The sequence below is a fragment of the Danio aesculapii genome, chromosome 24, assembly GCF_903798145.1.
Source record: "Danio aesculapii chromosome 24, fDanAes4.1, whole genome shotgun sequence".
NCBI lineage: Eukaryota > Metazoa > Chordata > Actinopteri > Cypriniformes > Danionidae > Danio > Danio aesculapii.
In genome coordinates, this window is record NC_079458.1 from 23,632,783 (window position 1) to 23,656,048 (window position 23,266).

General features: G+C 35.9%; 1 protein-coding gene across 1 annotated transcript in view; it reads left to right on the forward strand.

Moving 5' to 3' along the window:
• Positions 1-8,195: 8,195 nt before the first annotated feature.
• The window catches only part of cntnap2a (contactin associated protein 2a), a 765,137-nt gene continuing 750,066 nt past the window's right edge, over positions 8,196-23,266 (forward strand). The window contains exon 1 of the mRNA XM_056451014.1: positions 8,196-8,567. Within this exon, the coding sequence (XP_056306989.1) occupies positions 8,480-8,567 (88 nt within the window). The 5' untranslated portion in view covers positions 8,196-8,479. The remainder of the gene's footprint in view (positions 8,568-23,266) is intronic.

A 23,266-nucleotide genomic window follows, 5' to 3' on the forward strand; every position in this document is an offset into this window, starting at 1 on the left:
CCATAATCACTTAGAATTTGCATGCCAAATGAAATTTCGTGTCCTCATTGGAATCCATATTGTTGTAAGTTTCTAGTTTTTTTTTTTTAATTTGCCTAACCGTGCAAGACTTTGCATCACGGATTGATTCATTCCGAATTGAATTCATCAGCTACGACAGTTACCTGCTCACATGCTTCTGATCACATAACTCCAATTCTTTCACCTGCACTGGCTCCCTGTTTATTATCGTGTAGAATACAAAATCCTACTCTTAACATACAAAGCTCTTCATAACTTTGCACCTCACTATCTTTCTGATCTTCTTCATTTGTACACTCATTTGAACTCCATGAGATCATCTTCTGCTGAATTGTTATCTGTTCCAAACTTTAAGATGAATTAGTTTGGTGGCAGGGCTTTTAGGTGTGCAGCACCAAAGTTATGGAACTCCCTGCCATTGCACATCTGCCAGGTGGACACTATTTTCAATTTGAAATCATTTGCTGGTATGCTGTCTAATGCTTTTCACTGCTTGTGTTTTTATGTGTCTGTTATATGCTATAAGGTGTCCTTGAGTGCTTTAAAAGGCACCTATAAATATATATATATATATATATATATATATATATATATATATATATATATATATATATATATATATATATATATATATATATATATATATATATTTTTTTTTTTTTTTTTTTTTTTTTTTTTTATAAATATACATTTTTTATATAATTTTTGTATACATGACAGTAATCAAAATACATTGACTGCTTGCTAAGCATTAAATAACTATCACAGAGTCTGACGAGGAATCTAAAAATCTGTCTTAGGGATTGAAGCAAACAAAACAACATCTTTTCTGGCTTCTCATTTTCATTCACTAGTTTAAAGGGCACTTATGGTGAAAAATCTACTTTTCAAGCTGTTTGGACAGACCTATGTGTAGATATAGTGTATAGGCTGTCATATTGGAGTGATATAAACACACCCAGTGCTTTTTTTCAATTTAACAACTTTAAAAACGGTGAACCAATTGGAGCGGTTTTCAGACCGACCGCAACTTGATGTAGGAGTGCGGTCCCCCGCCCACCGAATTGATTAACAGCTGCGTATTAGCATGTCCCGGTAGTCAAGTGTATAATCATACCAACAAGACAGGACGTGCGCAAAGCAACTAGCAACAAAAGGTCTGTTCAGTTTGCTAGGATCATCAATCATCATCAAATGTAATCAAGAGTGAGTTTTACAAGTTTAAAATGTTATAAAACAGTGCACGTGTGTAATGAACTACAGCGATTTACTTCATCACCACAGCCGCGTGTCAGAACAATTATAAAAGAAGACGCTTCAATCACGGTTTGTGGACGTTAAATCAGGTTTATTTTGTACATTTACATACCAGATATCCATACAGGATATTAACCTGTATTCTGTCACATATGCGTGTAAAAAGAGTGCAAAGCTAAACAAGCGCTCTGTCTGTCTGTCTGTCTGTGTGTGTGTGTGTGTGTGTCTGCTGCGCTGTGTGTGCGTGTATCTGTGTGTGTGCGCATGAACTTTGTAACAACATTGTGTGTGACTCATTGTTAAGTTGACTCATCTTAACACAATAAATGCATCAAGTACTCATTGGTAAAGTTCTTACTGTAAAATTTCTCACAAACGCTATGTGAGATCTTCTTCCTTTATGTCTGTCTGTTGTCTGACGCAGCCAAGTGAGGAGATTAAGGCACGTAGACACGGTAAACGGGATGGACAACAAAACAGCCTCCTGGTGCAAAAATGTATAAAATAGAATCTTATAAAAGGTATAATAAAAAATCTGATGGGTGTTTTGAGCTGAAACTTTACAGACACATTCTGGAGACACAAAAGACTCATATTAAATCTGAAAAAAGTGGTAAGAGGTGCCCTTTAGGTGGACTATATTAGTGTATTAGTGGACTACTGTAATGTAGGGCTAGAATGACTTTTCACTTTCATATTGTCATTTTTGGTGTATAGGAGAGAGCAGCTCAGACATTCTACTGAGTGTCTCACTTTGTGTCTCACCCACACAAGAAAAAAAAGACTTTATGGTGAGTAAATAATGACAGTATTCTCATTTTGAGTGAATTGTTTTTTGGAATTAAAATGAGTTTTTCCTTTGCAAACTGTGCCTGTTGATGCGGTGCAAAGTAAATGTTTATATCCATCTTGAAGTTATTACGCAAAACACCTGCTCAGCCATAGAGGAAAAATCACAGGATGAGGCGTGTTGCATATCCAACAGCGCTGCTTTTGATGGACGAGAACCTGGAGGAAAGTGAAAGTATCTGCTGTCCTTTTCTGCCTTTGCACAGATGGTGTTTCTTTCACACTCTGCTGAGAGTTTGCTTTTCAAACAGGTGGGTAAATATCACACAAAAAAATCCAGGCATACACAGGTGAGGATTGCACACCACTTTTGTTCCAGACAGGAAGAAAAAAGCAGAGAGGGAGCAATCTTTTTAAGTGTAAATCTACTTTATGTGATGTGCAAAAATATAGAAGTTAACTGCTAGAAAGTGCTAAAAGGATATCGTGATGCAGTTATTTGATCTGTATATAAAAACTGCTTGTCAGGTGGCACATAATGTGTATCATGGTGATAAACTAAAATGTTACTTATAATGACTGAATCAACATTAACAATAGAATCTGTCACCAGCAAAAGCAATTATACTGTACACCCCAAATTATAAAAAAAATTGGGACAGAATGGAAAATGCAAATGAAAGCCATTTCTAAAAGTCATCTCTATTGGAGACAGGTCAGGACTGCAGACAGGCCAGTCAAGTACCTTTATCCTCTTCCTCCACAACCAGGACTTTGTAATCTTTCTTTGAGGAAAATTTAAATAATTTTCTCACATATTTGTTGGCAAACTGGCAATCCTCAGCCCATCTTTGCTCCTAAAGGACTAGACCTTTCTTGGATACTGCTTTTATACCAAATCATAATTACAATCACCTGATGTCACCGTCTGTTTCAAATCGCATCACTATTTAAGCAATTCAATTCATTGTTTTTTAATTTGGGGCTGTAGAAAGTTACATTTATGCTCCACTTAAGTTGCAATATTATTATTATTATGCCTTGCGAAATTAGCAACTTAATTCTACAAAAGAAATGTTTTACTTAATTCTTAATGAGCGGCCTTTACAGTAAGAAATAACTACTAAAATGTAAAAAAAGTTAATTTACTAGTCAATATTTTCTTTAATATGAACATCTTTCACTTGACTTATGAATAAACTCTTGATTTTATTGATTTTAAAGATACATGTTTAGTTCAGTTTACGTTTTTTGTTACGTTTTAAAGATATGATTTTTAAAGTGTTTTGTTGTTTTAGGTGATTTGTAAATTTCATGTATGCTTTTTTATTCAAGCTCAAATTAATTAAAGTAGTTTGGTCAACAAAATTTGTCAAGCTGCAAAACAACATACACAGCTTAGATATATTATAAATAGTATTATAGTATACAGTACATTAATAGATAATATAATATATAATCTACTATTGACCTTATTCGTGTACGAGCGGCGACGAGCAATTTGAATCTTTTTGACTCTAAACTTCTGGTCTCATTCACCTCCTTTCATTTTTAGATGTTAAAATTAGCTCGTTACCCTGCTTGATGTTGCAAACTGATATTTTCTTATCATATTATTCTGCTTTGTCTGTATTGTCATGAACACACTTGTTTGTAGAGCAAGTAGTTTAACAGTTTTTTGCCATTTGTCATTACTAGTCGATTCTCACATAGGCAACTGAATCGGAAGTTCTAAAACAATCACGAAAACATGCGCACATTGAAGAATTAGGTCAATATAATAATATTAAATTGTTATTTGTTAGGTTTACTTAGTTGTAACAAAAAAACTAAGTTAAAAAGAGATCTCTACTTTAAAGAAGTAAAAGCATTAGATATTTTGTTGAGGATGAAAATGAAAAACTAATTGTTCTTGCAGAAGTAACTGCAACACTAATTATATAATAAAAATGTTAGCCAAAGTTGAGAAAAGACCTGAGTGTTCTATTTATCTGGTAGATTAAAATAAAGTTACTTAATATACAGCAACAATCACATAATTCAATTATATTTGTATAGCACTTTTTACAGTAAACTTGGTTTCAGTGAAGAGGAAGGTAAAATATGCAGAATTGGATTTTATTCTTTATGTTAAAAATTAGGAGTGCCAATAGAATAAAATAACAATGGTAAATAAAATAATAGAATAAAATAATAATTAACCCTCTTAAGATAACAGAATGAAACAATATTGGTACGTGCTCAAAAATTGTATGTTTTTTTTTTGTCTCTATATTTCATAGAGCTCCTAATAAATATGTTTGTACAACATGTACAGTAGCAGGAGTCAAGAACTAAAGATGTGTAGGCACGTATTGCCTCGATTCTTGTTTTTCTCCATCTTATTGTTCTTCTGCTCTTGAGTGTATGGTAGCAAATACAACCATAGAGTAAAAGTTGTGAAATCTGGCACATGGATTTAACAGCATAAACATTAATTGAAGCGATTAGGAGCCTATAATCCCTTTATAGCCACTAATTGACAAAAATTGTATCCATTGTATGTACAGTAATAACTCAAAGTATTATTAAATAGTTAACTCGCTGTGCCCATTGAAAAAAAAATTACAAAGTGGGTTATTCAGTGTAAAACAGATGCTCTACTCCTTGTCATGCTGCTATTATTATGATATATCTTGAAAACTACTGAAAAAATACTTTTGCCTCATGAAAAAAAAAAAAAAACGCTTTGGTGAACACAACAAACCTCAGATTCCTTTCAAGAAAAGGTTTTCACAATTTAAAATGTTTTGCAAGCCTTTTCTAAATTTTTTAGACTGCAAAACATTTTTTTTAGGAAAATCAATCAAATTAATCAAAATGTTCTTTAATAACAAAGCAACATATTTGATAATCGAGTTTTGCAAGGATATTACTATCTGGATTTGATAGTCCAGGGCTGTGAGGATATAAGTATGCAACACTATATTGTAATCAAATTCAGATTGATTTGTGTTATGATAACCATGACCAGTTCTGCCACAGTGACACCTAGTGGTTAGGAGAAATGAAAGATGCTTTGTCTGTTTTTGCTTATAGTTTGCGAGAAAGCATAAGACTAGTCTCTTTAGATTTGGAGAAGCATAGAGAGAGAACAATGCCTGATTTTCCCATGTCTGGCATTTTGGTTGTTTTGGCTATTTTTAATTTTGTTGTAAAAACTATATTTTACAAATGCATTGGTGTATCATTACAGAAATTACAATGTATGTGACAGAATTCACTGAAGGTACGTTTTTTGTTGCTTATGATTTTTTTGTTTTGTCTATTGTTATTAGACTTGGGTCATGCCAAGCTTGGCAAGAAGTAAGAATCTATACCAGTTTTACCATAATTAGGTGAACGTCAGCTGTTTGGATTTTTTTTTAATTTTGAAAACCTTATTTTTCATATCAAGTTAGATTTTTTTTTTCTCTCAATTCTCTCAAATTTGACTGTGATCATCTTCAGCAACATATCATATTCAAGTTGAGTCAAACTCTTGTCAAAGGGTCTGCAAACAAATAGTGCAATGCTTTTTGCGATACTTTTAACATTTTGATTATAAACTTTGTGTGCATCAGCGCTACCTATTGGTCAAAATAATAAACAAATGATTTTTTAACCAGTTGGGCTTAAATAATATACATGAGTATCTATCTATCTATCTATCTATCTATCTATCTATCTATCTATCTATCTATCTATCTATCTATCTATCTATCTATCTATCTATCTATCTATCTATCTATCTATATATATATATATATATATATATATATATATATATATATATATATAGCAGTGAGATATGGTTTTATATTGGCACTGAATGCCTTAGTGCCTTGTGATTACTGTGGTATAAATACAGTACTACAACATACAATGGAGAGAAATCGACTTAAAATGTCAATTACCTGTTCTACAATGATTTTTTTCATCTGTAGTTTGAAATGTACACTGAGAAAATGCTGTTTTTCTCCCCTAAGAACTTGAAATGCCATCTGTCTACAGAGATTTCCAATTATTTCTTTGTTGCAATTGGAATATCACAATAATTAACCAGAAAAAGCCAGAGCAGCGCAAACTCTGTGGCTTCGCAAAAATTATAAAAAATGTCAAACTCACCACAGATGAGAAGAAACACATGAAGAAATCATGAACCAGATTACTGTTGTGTTTGCTATAAGGAAAACGCTAAATACGTGCAGGCATTTATTTTTTCTTTCTGTTTACTGAACTAGTCTGCAGGAACGAAAACAGGAGACTCGTTAGAAACAGAAACCAAAAAGTAACTCAGATTTATAGAAATAGTGTATAAATAAAACACAATATACATACATTCCTAATATGTGAGTCGAGTCCCATATCACACTCAATACACTACAATTATATGGCATAAATACAGCACTACAACATATACAAGAGAGACATCTACTTAGAACGTCACTTACCAGTTTATGATGATTTGATCCACTGTTGTTTAAAATTACGCTGGGTTTTTCCCCCTCTAAGGGCTTATTATGAGGTCTCTGTCGCCATCTTGTGGATGGACAACGTTAACTGTCTTTGGTCTGCTTCATAGATATATACACTAGATATCGCATACGGACCCTGAGCATGCGTCAATAGCGCTGTCACATTTGTACAGTGCTCCCAGGACAAGATGCTGGACTATAGCGCTGTGTACGGGTGTAGTAACGAGCAAACAAAGAAAACAAAGCACAAAGGCAGAACATTTCATTGGTAAGATTTAGTTTTTAAGTTTTTGTATGTTATAAACTTTTATGCTAAACAAGTAACGTTATTGATGATACTCACTCACTGCATCACCATAAGGCAAAGCAGCACCAACTCGCACTAAATACTAGGCTTATGCTAGTTTTGTTGAAGAAAAGAAGCAGACAATGCAAAAGAATATGACAACAAGACGCTGCTGTGTTAGAAATTGTACTTATTGTCGGCGAATGAGTCGTTCATAATTCATTCACAAACGAATTGCTCCCTCAGTTAGCATGACAAGTAAAAGCAGGGTAGGGGGTGTGTTTCAGATCAAATTAGATCAAATTTAACAGAGAGGGTGGATAGTACATTTCCATACACACAAACACATGCTCTTTGTCAGCAGTGCAATCCCTGATCCATCAATGTAGAAAAGTAATGTAAAATGATAATTTTCGTAATTTAAAATAAATATTTACATACTGACCACTGGGAAAACTCCCGATCTTAGATATATGTGTATGTGTATATCTCTGGCTCTAGATGGCCAGTCCTCCACTGCAGCTTGGTCCCGCATTCATTTCAAAGGAGCGCTACCCTGTACTAAAATGGCGGCTCTAATGACGCATTCCTTCCAATAGACAACAACAGGGTAAGTGACATCTAATGTAAATATCTATGGTCTGCTCAATGACAGGCTAATGGCCGCCGACATGATGTCTCTTAGTAATTTAAATATTTAAAATAGGCACTATCCTTAAATAAACTGCATAGTTGCAATCCAAACAACTATTCTTGACTAAAACCCTTTAACGTACATTATGTTGTCCAACAGCAGCAATATCTGTCAATCTGTAGGGTCCTTTGCTTGTTGCTGTATGTGGGTGGAGTAATACACAAGAGTGAAGGGTTAAGAGGCGGACGAGTGCTGTTATTTGTAGAATATTGCACGGCTATCAGTCAATCTGATTCAAGAACCAGACTGAACTGCTGTATGTGCATGTATATATATATATATATATATATATATATATATATATATATATATATATATATATATATATATATATTGCAGCATGATTTTTTATAATTACTTAAGGCATCTAATACCACAGCCTTTGCTATATGAGTGAACTCCACAGCCAAGATCTTACCAATTATCAGCAGTCCAGCAGAAATGACTTTAGTTATAAACATAACAGCCACTCTCATTCAAATGTTATCTATTCTCTGCTGCCCATGAGAAGGCGCTCAAAGCAATGGCCCCTGTCCCGCGAGGGCTGCTCCACTGTTTCGTGGAATGTACCAACTCAGAGAATAGAGGGGGTTTGTGTTTATATGGACGTGCGCGCGCTCCGTGTAGTAACTTCAGAACCTGGACAGCGACCTCCGCGAGACAGGCGTCACATTTACCGAAGCGCACGGCGCCACGCGCTTCGACATGGCTTGAAAAACCGCCTTAAAGTGCACCACTGTAGTCTTTTGTCGTTGAACAGCCGGAGTAAAATCGCTGAAAATATCCACGCTGTGTGTCAGAGCCAAGAAGCGTCGGTTAGTGCGGGTCTCGCTCATTTAGAGGCTTCGCTCAGTGTGTGTGGAGCTGTTCCTCCGGACAGCGCGCGAGCGAGAAGGAAAAGTAACTGCGTCTCCGCTCATCTCACTGCACTCGAAGATGCAGCCACCCGCCGGGATCGGACTCAAGCTCTTGCTGTGGATTTTAAGCCACATCAGCATCTCTCAGGCAGCTTCTCCATCATCCCGTAAGTTGCAGCTGATTCAGTGACTCTTTTGCGGTGATGGGAACCGGGAGGAATCTTGGCACGCTGGGGTGCTTTAGTGAATAAGGTGGTTTTACTTCGCTGATGTAACCGGTGTTAATTACTGTATGGATTCTTCCGAAGAACTTGCATTATTTGCACAGTTGCATGCTTTTATGTGGTCATTGCATTACATTGCAGTTTATCACAGGCGGCAAGGATTGATCTATCAGTCGAGATAGGGATAGAAACATAATATTTAGGTGATTCAGATATTTAACCCAAAGGACAAGGGGGTTATAAGCATTTTCGTTCTCATATCCTGTATGTTGAAGCACGATGGTTTTGACAAACCAGACCGGTGAAATTCAAAGGAAGCCGGGGAGTGTTGCATCAATCTGTGTACCTACTGCAAAACTTTAATATGAAATTCCCATATTTAATATTTGTTTATAAATATACGGCTTATCCTTACGTTTTGTAAGTTACCAGGTATACAAGTGCAGCGGTTACAGTGTACTCCACTACTGTAACAGTAATAGAAAGGAAGTTTTATGAATGGATTTATTGCGGATATTTTATAGTGTGCGTTTTAGATAGTAAAAATATACATTTTTCTGTAGTTACTTTTCTTTTTACTGTTAATTCATTCAGATAATTGAAAAAACATATACAGTATTTAAACAAAATCATGAACAACTTTTTAAAACATTTAAACACTAATACTTATAGAAAACAATTGCATTTAAGAATAGTTTAATTTAGCAAATAAATAGTATATTTTTAATAAAAATAAATGTTTTCAAATAAAATGTTAGTTTATTCTGTCATTAAACTGTGTTATACGTTAATTGTAATATTTTTATTATTAATTATAAGGGTATTCGAATTTTTTATTTCTACTTTCAATTAAAAAAATCTAATCAAATCAAAATATATACATAAAACAGAAGAACAACAACTCTAAACGCATTAAAGATAGTGTGTTATGTATAATTATTGTATGTTAAATCTGTGCAATTTTGGAGGATCCAGTAAATGTAAGATAACCTGGACAGCTATAGTAGTTTTCATCACTTGCAAGCTATATGAAAAGTTTCCATAGATTTTACACATCAAATTTATATCAGGTCCTGCTTAGGTCCTTAATACAATCATTTACTTATTTGTTCTGGTGGCGCTCATTAAAACTCACTCAGTGTTAAAATGCAAAAGTCTCCGTTCTCCCCTCTAGAAGTAAGCTGAAAAGGAATTTCATCACATGAAAATATATTGTGATGTTATAAATCCTCATTCGTTTCACCAGTGATGTTCATTGAAACACTTCCCGCAATATAAATTAGTTGTAAAGAAGTACTGACGCACAAATGCATCACATCACATCTGAACAAATTGGCAGGTTATTGTTCAGAATGTGGTTTAATAAATCATGTGTTTAGACGAAGAGCTGAAAGTGAGCTGCTGTCGTCCCTGCTGAGCTGCCCTTAACAGTGACACTTTACCTAACTGCCAGCTCAGTGTCTGTTGAACTCTTAGACATTTGGCTGTTGCTTGGTGTTTTAGCAGTGTTGTTCATTTGTCATTTTCTTTATACTTTTAATATAATGCTTCGGTGGATTAGACTATTCAGTATTTGTATGTCTTCTCTTTTTGTGCTAGAGTGTTTGAATATAATGATATATTAGAAACACTTTTTTGAATAGAAATATTTTCCACCCAAACACACAATGCTTTGGAATTAGGCATGGGTTTTAATATAGCCCGAAGCGCCCACCACTTTAATATTACTACATAATTTAATTACTTGGCTAATTGCCTTGCAGAGAGTTAGCACTGCAAAATCAATAGAGTCAAGGAGAAATAGGTTCTTAGAAATAATTGGATAGTAGGTCTTATAATATAAAATCCATGTTTGTTCTGCATCACCACCTAAAGCAGCTCACACTCAACCCTTTTTCCAACTGTGAGAATTATGAATGACTGATTTCAACGTTATTGATTTATTGCACTCTCCCGCAAACATGCAAGTAAGAGAAAAGGTTTATCGCCAGACGGACTACAGGTAGCCAGGAATAATGAGATTAAGATCTTGGAATAGTCACTCATTTAATAGACCGAAATTAGCAGCAGCCAAGACTCACTTCAATTAAAAAAGCATGCCAAAACTATGATTAATCAACAACATTGTTAACTAACCAACAGAGATTTTTTTAATTAATCTTTCCAGCTCTGTGGCTACATGTGGGAGAGTAGCGGAGATGCTTAGATAGTTGATTCTCCCGCTGACAGATGGATGGAGGTTTGAGATAAAGTTTGCAAATGTTAATTGAGCTGCAGAGGTTTTGGAATCTCTTTGTTAGCCAAGACTATCGGAGCATTTGATATAAACATCCATCTCCCTGCGAGCTCTCGCGGGTCTGATTAAAAAGAAAAGGTAACTGGATTGATTTGGCTTATATGGAGGCTGCTGCTGAGAACTGAAATTTAGACTTTTTTTTCTTCACTTAAGTGTCGCATTTGTAATCAGTGCGGAAAACGGATGGCATTAGGGCAATTTCTTTAATCGTGTCATGTATGCGATCAGCGTGGCTTGCTGTCACATTTTGTGCTTTTTCTATAGCAGCCTTAGAAAGTCAAAGTGGCAGCTCGATGACCTGATCAGGAGCTATGTTATTTTAGCGGAATGTGAACATGTCAGTTTGGATGTTGCTCAACGAGGCTTTTCTCGGAGGCCGAGACTTCATATAAGAGTCATCTCGAAATGGCAATTTAACAAGACATATGTCTATTCTATAGGCTCCTCTTAGTGTATTTGATTCCACTTGATGTATTTTAATTCAGCGCTCCTGTCACACTAGTAAAAGCATTGCTTGCTTAGAACAAAAGAAGTTACCCATAATCAACTAAATGAGTTTTTTGTTTGACAGAAATAAACAAAGCGCTTGCAAAAAAGCACAGCAATTAAGACTTAGACCATTACTGTGCAGTACAATGCAAGGAAAACACCGAAATTAAACCCACTCGTCTGGTTCACTTCTTTAGTTGCACATCCTATGGGAAAACAAAGACTGCTGCCTCAGGATGTAACGCTTGGTCACCTGAGTTCATGCCAATTTGTTTGTCCTTACAAAACATGTAGATGCAGCAAGTCAGTTTAAGTCCACTCTGTAAGGTGCACGAGCTGCCTTATGCCTTATTTATTTCTTTTTATTTGTTTTGTTTCATTCCTATACAACCGCTTTTCTCCACTTAAAAGGCATCTGTGCAAGGCAGTCACTGAAAGATTAATTCACTTAATTTCTGTAAGTAAATTGGGTATTAAGGGACCTTAAACAACAACTTGAATGCCGTGCCAAGCTGAAATAAGAACATTTGTCTCTGGCGGAGGTGCACAGATTCTACAGTCTTCTTAATGAGTTGCATTTTTAGTTTTGTATGACTGATTTGAAATTGGACAACGCAGTGGCACAGTAGGTAGTGCTGTCACCTCACAGCAAGAAGGTTGCTGGTTCGAGCCTCGGCTGGGTCAGTTGGCTTTCTGTGTGGTGTTTGCATGTTCTCCCTGCATTCGTGTGGGTTTCCTCTGGGTGCTCCGTTTTCCCCTACAATCCAAAGACACGCGGTACAGGTGAATTGGGAAGGCTAAATTGTCTGTAGTGTATGAGTGTGAGAGTGTGTGTGTAAGGATGTTTCTCAGAGATGGGTTGCGGCTGGAAGGGAATCTGCTGTGTAAAACATCTGCTGGATAAGTTAGCGATTCATTCCGCTGTGGCTTGACCCCGGATTGATAAAGGGACTAAGCCGAAAAGAAAATAAATGATTTGAAATTGACTTGAAGGGGAGTTGCTCTCCAGCAAAGCAGGCTGTCTTGTAGTAATCAAGATACCTTGGTACACAAGGCCAAGTCAAACTGACCTTTAAAAATGTTCTGTCAGAAATCATTTGTTTTGTTTTGACATTAAGCATATGCATTTTTTTGTGGTGATCAAGACCTTTTGATAGTAGTCAGTACGTGTTACAAGAGAATGATCACAGAGGATATGAGGCTTTAGAGCAATGGTTTTCTGAAGGGTCTTAACAAGATGTGTCGCTGTAGTGTATTGTAAACTGTTAGGTATTAATTGGATGTTGTTATTAGAGGAAGATGCATTTAGTCTCAGATATGAAATATAAAGTTCATTAGACAAGTAAAAAGGAAAGTAAAAAGGAAAAACTAGGGAAGAAGATGCAGTTCTGAGAAATGAAGCTGTATTTTAGAGGAATAATATTACAAGGTCACAACTACAAGGAACAGTCAAACATATCAGAGGAATAATCGCAATTGTGAGATACAGTTGCAATAAAACTAGGAGTTTTATGGCTAATAATTACAATTATTAGATGTACAGTGCTCAGCAAAATTAAGTACAACCCATTTTGAAAATTAATATTTTATCTCAGTGAATATAGGCAATGTATTTTGGTGCATTTAAACAACACAGATTTATTAAACAGATATATTTATTAAAATAATATTTTAGTTACAGAGCATCTTTAGAAATTGAAAAATAATACAATTAATTTCAAGAAAAATACTGCAAAAAAATGCAACCTACAAAATTTCAACTAAATTGTCCCATTTTTTTGCTTTTCTTGATTTATCCTCTTTTTAAAATTTGTTCATTCATTCATTTTCTTTTCGGCTTAGTCCCTTTATTAATCTGGGGAAATCTTTATTATTTATTAATCTTTATTAATGAACCATCAACTTATCCAGCACGTTTTTGCGCAGCGGGTGCCCTTCCAGCCTCAATTCATTCACATTTATACACTACGGACAATTTAGCTTACCAAATTAACCTATACCGCATGTCTTTGGACTTTTGGGGGAAACCGGAGCACCCGGAGGAAACGTACGCAACTGCGGGGAGAACATGCAAACTCCACACAGAAATGCCAACTGACCCAGCCGAGGCTCGAACCAGCGACCTTCTTGCTGTGAGGCAACAGCACTACTTACTGTGCCACCGCATCACCCTTTTTAAAATTTGTATTTAATATTTTTCTTTTACATATAAATTTGGGTTTACTAGTTTTTGGACCGTTATCAAAAGTTATTTTGTTAGATAAGCTACAGATTTAGCTTCAGTACAGATTAATCTAATGTAAATGCACAAATATATTATTGGATAGATTCCTGTTAAAAATAAAATGTTAAATAAAAATATTACTTTAAAATAAAATACTTTAAAATATTACTAAAAAATAAACCCACGCGAACACAGGGAGAAAATGCAAACTCCACACAGAAATGCCAACTGACCTAACCGAGGCTCGAACCAGCGACCTTCTTGCTGTGAGACAACATCGCCACCCACTGCGCCACCCCATATTGCAAAATATATAAAGCAGAATAAAAAAATATTGCAATGTTATATTTTTCCAATATCGTGCAGCCTTAATTGTTATATTTACAGTTTTAAACAATGAGAAAACTGTGGGAGTGAGAGTCAGAATTAGAGAAAAAGCATTGCAGTTGTAAAATATGAAGTCTAGGTTGCCTTTGGTAAATACAGTAGAAGCTTTCACTACAGACTCATCCCAGTCAATCTGAAATGATAAATTCTTTATAAATAAACTGTAAATTTTTTTTTTAGTTTTTAAAACTTTTTTTTACGGGAAATTTCTGTAATTTAACATCTGTTATTTTACGTTTTTTTTCCTGCACCCCAGCTGCCGAAAAAAAGAGTAAAATAATGGATGTTAAATTACAGAAATTTCTGGTAAATTTCTGTAATTTAACATCCGTTAAGCGTAAATAACAGTTTTTTTTTTCCTACAGTGTAGTTATTCAATAGTGAAATTGTTTGCATACCGCAATATATATTGCAGAATAAAAAAATATCGCCAATGTTAGATTTTTCCAATATCATGCAGCCCTAATTGTTAGATTTACAGTTGCAAACAATGATAAAACTGTGACAAATAACAAAACTATGGGAGTGGGAGTCCGAATTACAGAAAAAGCATTGCAGTTGTAAAATATAAAGTCTAAATCGTCTTATATTGAATCTATAATAGATACAGTATAAGCGTTCACTACAGATTTAATCAGGATGTATTTAAAGACCAAAAAGTGCTTCCAATCAGTGAAGCTCCCCCGTTTTCATTTAGACCCTGAATATTTCTTGATAAACATTTGACAGATGAAAAAAAGTTTCATTTTCAGTCCTGAGCTGTGTCTGATCGACTTAGAGTGAAGACAGAAATGACTTCTTCCCAGCCTGTATTACCTCGAATGACACAGACAAACACACACAGACCTTGTTATTCCCTCATCCCTCTCTTGCTCGCTGTCTGGGTCTGTCTCTTATAGACACACACATACTATTTTCCTCTCTATCACACCCACACACTTCTATAACGCACACATATAGAAGTATTCAATCGCGCACGCACAATTTCCCTCTTTTCTCCAGGCAGGGGAGACGCTGTTATGACTATAGGCTCTAGACACAGGAGTGAGCTTTTCATCTAATAGCACAGTGCTTGCTGTACTCGGAGTGCACTCGCTCTTGTCTCTTAAAGCAGGCCAGTAATAAAGTGAAAGCGGCTTTCAACTCATGGGCATATCATTGTGAATAACTGTACATTCAGTATCGAAATTAAAAACATCCCACATAGTCGCCATCTATTTGCAGTAAATACATCGTTAATCCAGCATCAGTGTTTGCGGGTTGAATAAACAGCTACGACTTATGCTACGCTAATTTCCCACGCTCTTGTTTTAAATGCACCCAGCTGTATTGACTGGGTTCATTTTACATGATTAATTAAGAGTTAATCAAGTCTCACTGCAGGGGTCAAGGTTAGGCTGTTTAGACTGGGCATTTGCCTCCTGCTGGTGAAAAGTGTAACTGCATCATTCACACAGGCATGAAACATGTCTCTTTTGATGACCATTTATTCATGAATTCCGACTAAGCACATTTTTTAGACCTCGGTGGGCTCACAAAACAATATTTTCAGAAGCTGAGCATTGGATGTTCAAAAAGACGATATTGGATGATGGTCTGCATGATTTATTAATGATCTGGTGTTACCTTCTTTCAGTATCTTGCAAAAACAGGCAGACCCTGAAATGTGTCCTGCTTTAAATATTAAAATAATACTTTCTTAGGTCTCAACACACACACACACACACACACACACACACACACACACACGCACACACGCACACACGCACACACGCACACACACACACACACACACACACACACACGTACAAACACTCACACACATACTTTTTTCTCTCTTTTTGTGTGTGTGAGTTTGTATGTACAGTTGAAATCAGAATTATTAGCCCCCCTTTAAATTGATTTTTTTTCTGTTTTAAATATTTCCCTAAAGATGTTTAACAGAGCAAGGAAATTTTCACAGTATGTCTGATAATATTTTTTCTTCTGGAGAAAGTCTTATTTGTTTATTTCGGCTAGAATAAAAGCAGTTTTACATTTTTTATGAACCATTTTAAGGTCAAAATTATTAGCCCCTGTACGCTAATTTTTCCCCTCGACTGTCTTTGTTATACAATAATTTGCCCAATTACCCTAACCTGTCTAGTTAACCTAATTAATCTAGTTAAGCCTTTAAATGTCACTTTAAGCTGTATAGAAGTGTCTTGAAAAATATCTTGTCAAATATTATTTACTGTCATCATGACAAAGATAAAATAAATCAGTTATTAGAAAAAAAGTTATTAAAACTGCTATGTTTAGAAATGTGTTGAAAAAATCTTCTCTCCATTAAACAGAAATTGGGGAAAAAAATAAACAGGGGGGCTAATAATTCAGGGAGGCTAATCATTCTGACTTCAACTGTATATTTATATACTGTATCACATATAATTACTCCAGTGAGGACACACACAGTAAGAATGTGCAGTACTTTTTAAGTGTTTAAGCTGAGTTAGATTTTTTGGTCAAAGTAATGAATGTTAAATTAAACAGAAATGGCAGTAAACACATTAATATTGTTAGAAAGTGTTTGTTTCAAATGCATATTGTTCTTGTGAGTTTTATAGATAAATAGATGGATCGATGGATGGAAGAATGATCAAATTAAAAAGGTTACAATCAGAACTGTAACAATTTTTTCAATAATGAGAAAAATAGTCACAATGTAAACATTTTGAGATTTTCAGTTGCAATCGAAAGATATAATATTACAGTTATAAGAAATGAAGTCAAATGTTTTTGATATGAAGCTATGTGATATGAAGCTGGAAATATATAGTTACAATAATCACACAATGGGGCCTATTATACATCCGGTGCAAGGCGTGTATGGTGCAATTTGTTGCTATTTTCAGACCAGCGCAAGTTTTAATCTTCATGTTTTTCGCCACGTTGTTTAAATAGCAAACCCATTTGCGCCACTTTGTAGACTCATGGGTGTGCTGGTCTAAAAAGGAGGTGTGTAAAGGCGCATTGTTGACATGTTGCTGTTTTGAGAAACTGAAATAGACTGCACTAGAAAAACTGGTCTAAAGTCCAGCGCAGAGCGCGTTAGTTATGCGCCTATGCAGGTCCAAACACTTACACATTGCTTAATACACACAGGATGTACACAAATATCTTTACATATTAAAAAAATGAAAGGATTGAAATGTTACAAAATTATTTTTTTCTACATAAACATAAAAACCTCCATTCCTCATCTCAGGGGGGCTTTTTCAGTTTATTCAGGACAATTTGTATAATGTTATAACTATTATTAGTAGTAATATTTATTCTATGCATATTTATATTGGTTTTAATAAAATCAAGTTTAGATGTGTCCACCTGTCAGGTTTTGGAGACGTACGCATCACTATATTGGGCGTAAGAATAGGATATGTGTTTGGATATAATAAAAATTTATAAATAGTTTTGATAGCTTTGCACTTAACAAATGAAGTAAATATGTAGGCCAATGGATGTCTTCAGTTGAGTGCATACAACACTGTTTCCTCATCCATAAAAACAAAAGAGTAAAGAGTAAAAGTAAAGAGAAAGTAAAGTGGCCGAATAAAGAAGGCTCGTTCTTTATCCTCACACTGTAGATGGTTTGTTTAACTGTTTTCATCTTCAAATCATCTTTTACGTATAGAGCCACAAGTCTGTGGAACACACTTCCAACTGAATTAATGACATGTACACATTTTAAGACGTTTTCACGCCTGTCCAAAAAGTGACTCCTATCTAAACAAATACAGTATCCACACACTAAGGAAATGTTTGTGTTTGCTTGTTTGTGTGTAATTTGTGTTTGTGAGCCTATATATTTAAGTTGTAACATGTTTTCTTTCTTTCTTTCTTTCTTTCTTTCTTTCTTTCTTTCTTTCTTTCTTTCTTTCTTTCTTTCTTTCTTTCTTTCTTTCTTTCTTTCTTTCTTTCTTTCTTTCTTTCGTTTGTTCGTTCGTTCATTCTTTCGTTCTTTCTGTCTTTCTTTAAGATCTATCTGTCCAGGGACTGCAGGTGGAAAATATCAGTTTTTGCTAAGGCCCTGGCACAAAACTGTCAAAATAAATAAATTCAAATAAGAAAGAAAAGAAAAAAAATTATATTTTGTTTAAATATTTGTCTAAAGTTTTGAAAATGGCCTCTCTGTCTATCTTTCTGTCTTGCAATGGACTTGCCAAGAGACTTGATGTGCTATAGACACTATTAACATAAACCCAGAATATACAAATATATAGCTTATAAATGTGAACAACCGAGTCATAATAGATGTTTAAAAAGCACAGAGGCCCATTAGAGACAGTATTTCTGGAGCCCTGAGGCCACAACCAAACAAGCAGATTCCTGCGAAAGCCAAATATCATCTAATTGAGATGTGGAGAGAATGTTTTGGGGCTGCTCTGAGATTTCCACAGCTTATTGGTTTGTGCTTGCAGACAAATACGCCTGAATTTAAGGCTCTAAAGACATCAGAGAAGTGCATTTATAATTAAACTGTATATCACAGCTGTGAGTGGAAGAAACTCACTTGACAGCCACATTATGAAGGCTCTATATGCAAAGATTATTATAAAATTCAGTTTTTAGTAGGATTTTTCTGGATGCAAGTGAAATCCAGGGCATACTATAGAGATGAGCCGTACATTCTGGTCATATTCACAATAAATGTCACAGCATCCACTGCACATTTCAGCCAGGGTTTAACGCTCTTCTCTCTAGTAATGACCTTGGATTACGATGGTCAGAAATGTTGATGACCGAAATTGGAGCAAATCTCAGAGTGTAAGAGGGATGAGCGGATGTACGTGTGTGTGTTTGTGAACCAAAAGTAAGCATGCTTAGAGACTTAGTAACTGGAGCCTCCATAGAAAGGAATTTGTCATGCTGTAGATGCGTTCACTAAACAAACACACTCCTATACCTCTGGGAGACATGCAGCCTCATTTCCGTAATCATAATCGTGGTGTTCGGGGGGGAGATTATCCATATCATTGCACTGAAGTATCCAGCCAAGCCTTGTATAGCTAAAAAATCTGCAATATTTAAATTCACATTAAGATAAAGACACCTAAAGCCTTAACTAAACTATCTTATACTTTAGTTGTGCTCAGCGTAAGCTTATGATTCATGATTATTTGCAATTCACATGTGATTTTAGCCATGATTATTGATGCACAAATAATAAATACAAAGTGAAATAGGCAACATAGGTCTCATTCTGAAAATGTTGCAATATATACATTTCTGGAGATCGTGAATTATGTAGCCAGAAGTACGTATGGCTGCATTTCGTCTTTAAAATTAACACTACAGGGTGGTATGACATGGTTCCTTTTCACGCTTACCAGCTGACGGCTTACCTCCGTGTAAACGTCTTTCCCGCTGTTACCAGTTTTTCCAGTAGCTCGCCATGTACGTTGGCGCACTTGAGACACAGAGGGTCCTATCATACACCCGGCGCAAGACGTGTTTGCCCCTGCATGTTGCTATTTTCAAAGCAACGCAACAGTAGTTTCTGCCTCGTTGTTTAAATAGCAAGTCCATTTGAGCCACTTTGTGAATTCATGGGTGAACCGTTCTTGAAAAGAGGTGTGTTAAGGCGCATTGTTGGCGTGTTGCTATTTTGAGGAAATAAAATAGACTGTGCAACAGACCAGCTGAAAGCAGATCTAAAGTCCAGTGCAGAGCGCATTAGTAGTGCGCCTCGCTTACACATTGCTTAAAACACCCGGGATCTTTACAAATGAAAAAGAATGAAAGGAATAAAATATTACAAAATGTATTACTTTATACATAAATATAAAAACCACTACCTCCATGCCTTCATCTCGGGGGGCTTTTTTCAGTTTATTCATGACAACTTGCTTTTGTATAATGTTATTATTAGTAGTAGTATTATTTATTATATGCATATTTATATTTATTTTATTAAAACAAGCTTAGATTTGTCCGCCTATCAGGTTTTGGATCATATGGGGCATAGGACGTGTGTTTGGAAAATTCAGTTTTTTGAACACACTTTGTTATTATTGCTCATTTATTCGTTTTCTGGAACTGAATTTAGAAATAGTTTTGAAACAAATCTTTGTGCTTAACAAGCAAAATTAATTATGTGGGCTAATAGATGTCTTGAGTGGAGTGCGTACAACAGTTTCCTTATCTACGAAAGAGAGAAAGAGAAAGTGAAAGTGAAAGACAATTGGAGGAGACTCATCACAGCCATCACAGCAATAAATCACATTTTAAAAATGTATACAAACATTACTGATGAAATAAATTAATCTTTTGGTGAGCATACATTTCATTTTTAGGAATGTATTAGTAATTATAATTTTTTAAAAAATTTGAAAAATACTATAAATTGAAAAATAGTTTATTTAAAGGTTCAAGACACCCTTGAGTACTTTTTTGGAAATTTCAACAGATTTGTGTTAGCACGTTAGCACCTGTTGGCTAAAATTGTGGGGAAAACTGGATAATTTTGAACTTTTGTCAGCTAAAAATATTTTTGGGGCGGGATCAAAGTCGGTGATATAGGGTGAATCACATGCTTTCTGAAGGCAAGGCAGACCTGCCAAGCTGTGAGACCGTATCCACGCATGGCACACAGTATTTAGCCATTCATGAAGGTTCAAATGTTTTTCGCCACAATGCTGTCAGGGCCGATACAGCAAAGCTGTTGGTTTGCAGCAAGCATTTTTGTCGGGAGGGCTGTACGAGAATTGGCGAATGGCGGGTTTTGTTTTTTATTGATTGAGTTTGTTACCATTCATACACATTGCCTATTCGTGCTGCTGTGCTTGTTTAAAATCCTCCAGATTACCGGCAGGGCTAATGGTTCAAACAGACAGGGCAAGAGACCTGCTGCACTGCTATCCACTGTGTCTGCATTCAGACCCAAGGATTCAGGAGAAGAGACATTATAATGATATAACAAATTGTGGTTAGGTGTTTATGAAATCACAAATAACAAATGTTGCAGGGCATCAAATGACTTACTGTGTATTTCTTTGCATTATAACTTTGTGAACTCGTTCCTCTCTTTTTCCCCTGCCCTGCTGGCCACGCCCACTCCTCCCTCTGCACGCAAAGCTCCACGCCCATCTCAGAGCATTTTTTTAAACAATTCTGAGGTAGACTTTAACTAAAAAGGGGGGGCGGGGGGGTTCATGACCCTCATTCATTCATTAATTTTCTTTTCGGCTTAGTCCCTTTATTAATCCAGCGTCGCCCCAGCGGAATGAACCACCAACTTATCCAGCATATGTTTTACGCAGCGAATGCCCTTCCAGCTGCAACCCATCTCTGGAAAACAACCATACAGACTCACTCACACTCATACACTATGGACAATTTAGCCTTGGTTTCCTGACCCTGATTAAAAATGTAATGTTTAATCAGATGTTCACATTTCTTTGTACTTGTACATAAAATGTATAAATAGTTTCTAAATTAAAATAGTTTTTACACCATTTTTTTTAGTTTGAGAAACTTTTAAAAACATCTTACCAAACTTGCAAATGGTCAATAACTAGATTTTATGTTATCTTCATGGAAAATTGAACACTAAATGAGTGAAAAAAATACCAGACTAGGCTTCTAACAGAGACCTATTTCGCCTGCTTTTATATTTGCATATTTTAAAGGCGCATCTAATCGCAGCTGGAGAAATGCCTCTACTAAGCTTTGACATTATGCACCATGAAAACATAAATAAATAAAAATAATGGTCTGCTAATCCCCCAAATAACCCAGTCAGAGGAGAGAGGGGGGATATTAGGAAAGCTGCACTGCTTAGTGATTCTGTACGCCAGGCGTTTGTTAAGATGTGCGCTTCAGTATCTAACATAGTCACGCGTGGGTGACAAATCCTTCAAACTTTTACATTTGAAGTTTCACAGAGTGCTGAACTACGCTCTTAGAGAGCAAGATGAGATATCTAATTGGATCAAAAAGGAATCAAATTTGTTCCTATCGCATCATATTTGTAATTGAATTTTTCATCAAAGGCTTACTGTACTCTTCGAGTGCACGTTATTTGAAAACGGCTGCCTGTATGTACCCATTTCCATGACAGGACACAATTAAGGGCAGATATTTTGTCATTTTTGCTCTTCTAAATATTTTATCAGAATGAATTTTGATCGATCGCCCTGCAGAAGTGCTCCTGTAAATTTGAGCTTCTCAGTTCTTCCTCTGTGATCTTCACATACCCTTTCATGCTCTGCATCTGCTCTTCATTTCGCCCAGTAATACGTGTCAAACATCTGACGAATGGCAGCAAAGTTCATCTCTCAGTCTGCTACTTGGTGATTTATCCTCAGGCTCATGAATTAATCTATGGGACAATTACTAATGCACTGTGCCTCTCTGAGTGCTACGACCCATGCAGTTCTTTGCTGTAATGCCAGTGCCAGGATATAGAGAGCTCTTCCAAGTGCTTGCCTCTACAAATCAAAGAGAACACTGGATAATAAAACAAAAGTGCTGCCTGTATGTTTCCAGGCAGTACTGTCACTTCTTGTGATTGGGTATGACAGAACCCCCCTCTCTCTATTCACATTTTTTTTCCCTTTGTGGTACCTATAATAAACCTGAAGTGCTGTGGACTGGCCCAGGCGTGCGGTCGGTCGTAGGGAGAAATCACCCCATATGCTCCTGCAGATTGCATCTCCACGCACAGAGCCGCAGGTTTTTTTTTCCCTATGAGTGCTCCGATTTCCCTTTTCTCCCTTGTCTCTAATGTCAGTCTCTGCACTCTCGCCTCCTGCATGCTGAATGTCAATGGGCTTGAGCTGCAGCCGCCTCCGAGGTAACGCAGGAAATTATCTCCCTCCTATAGATGTCAGCTGCAAATGGTCCTCGCTGGAAGAGAAACAACAGGTTACATGCAGACTAAACTCCTGCTGTTGCTAGCTGTTGCATTTTAGGACAATTTTTTTGTTTATTCAGCATATATGCTACTATTACTGTAGTGTCTGCAACAGTGATTCTTATTTAGTTTTGCGTAATCTCAGAGATTTTACAGTGTGGCAAACAAACACAGCATCAGAATTGTTTATTATGAGTATACACTACCATTCAAAGGTTTTGGGTTTTTTATTTGAATACATCAGTTGTTAATTTAATTAAACAGCCTTCTTTTGAACTTTTGGTTCTATTCACAAAAGTTTCACACCAACATTAAGCTCCAAAACCTTTTCTCACAAAAAGTTTTGGACT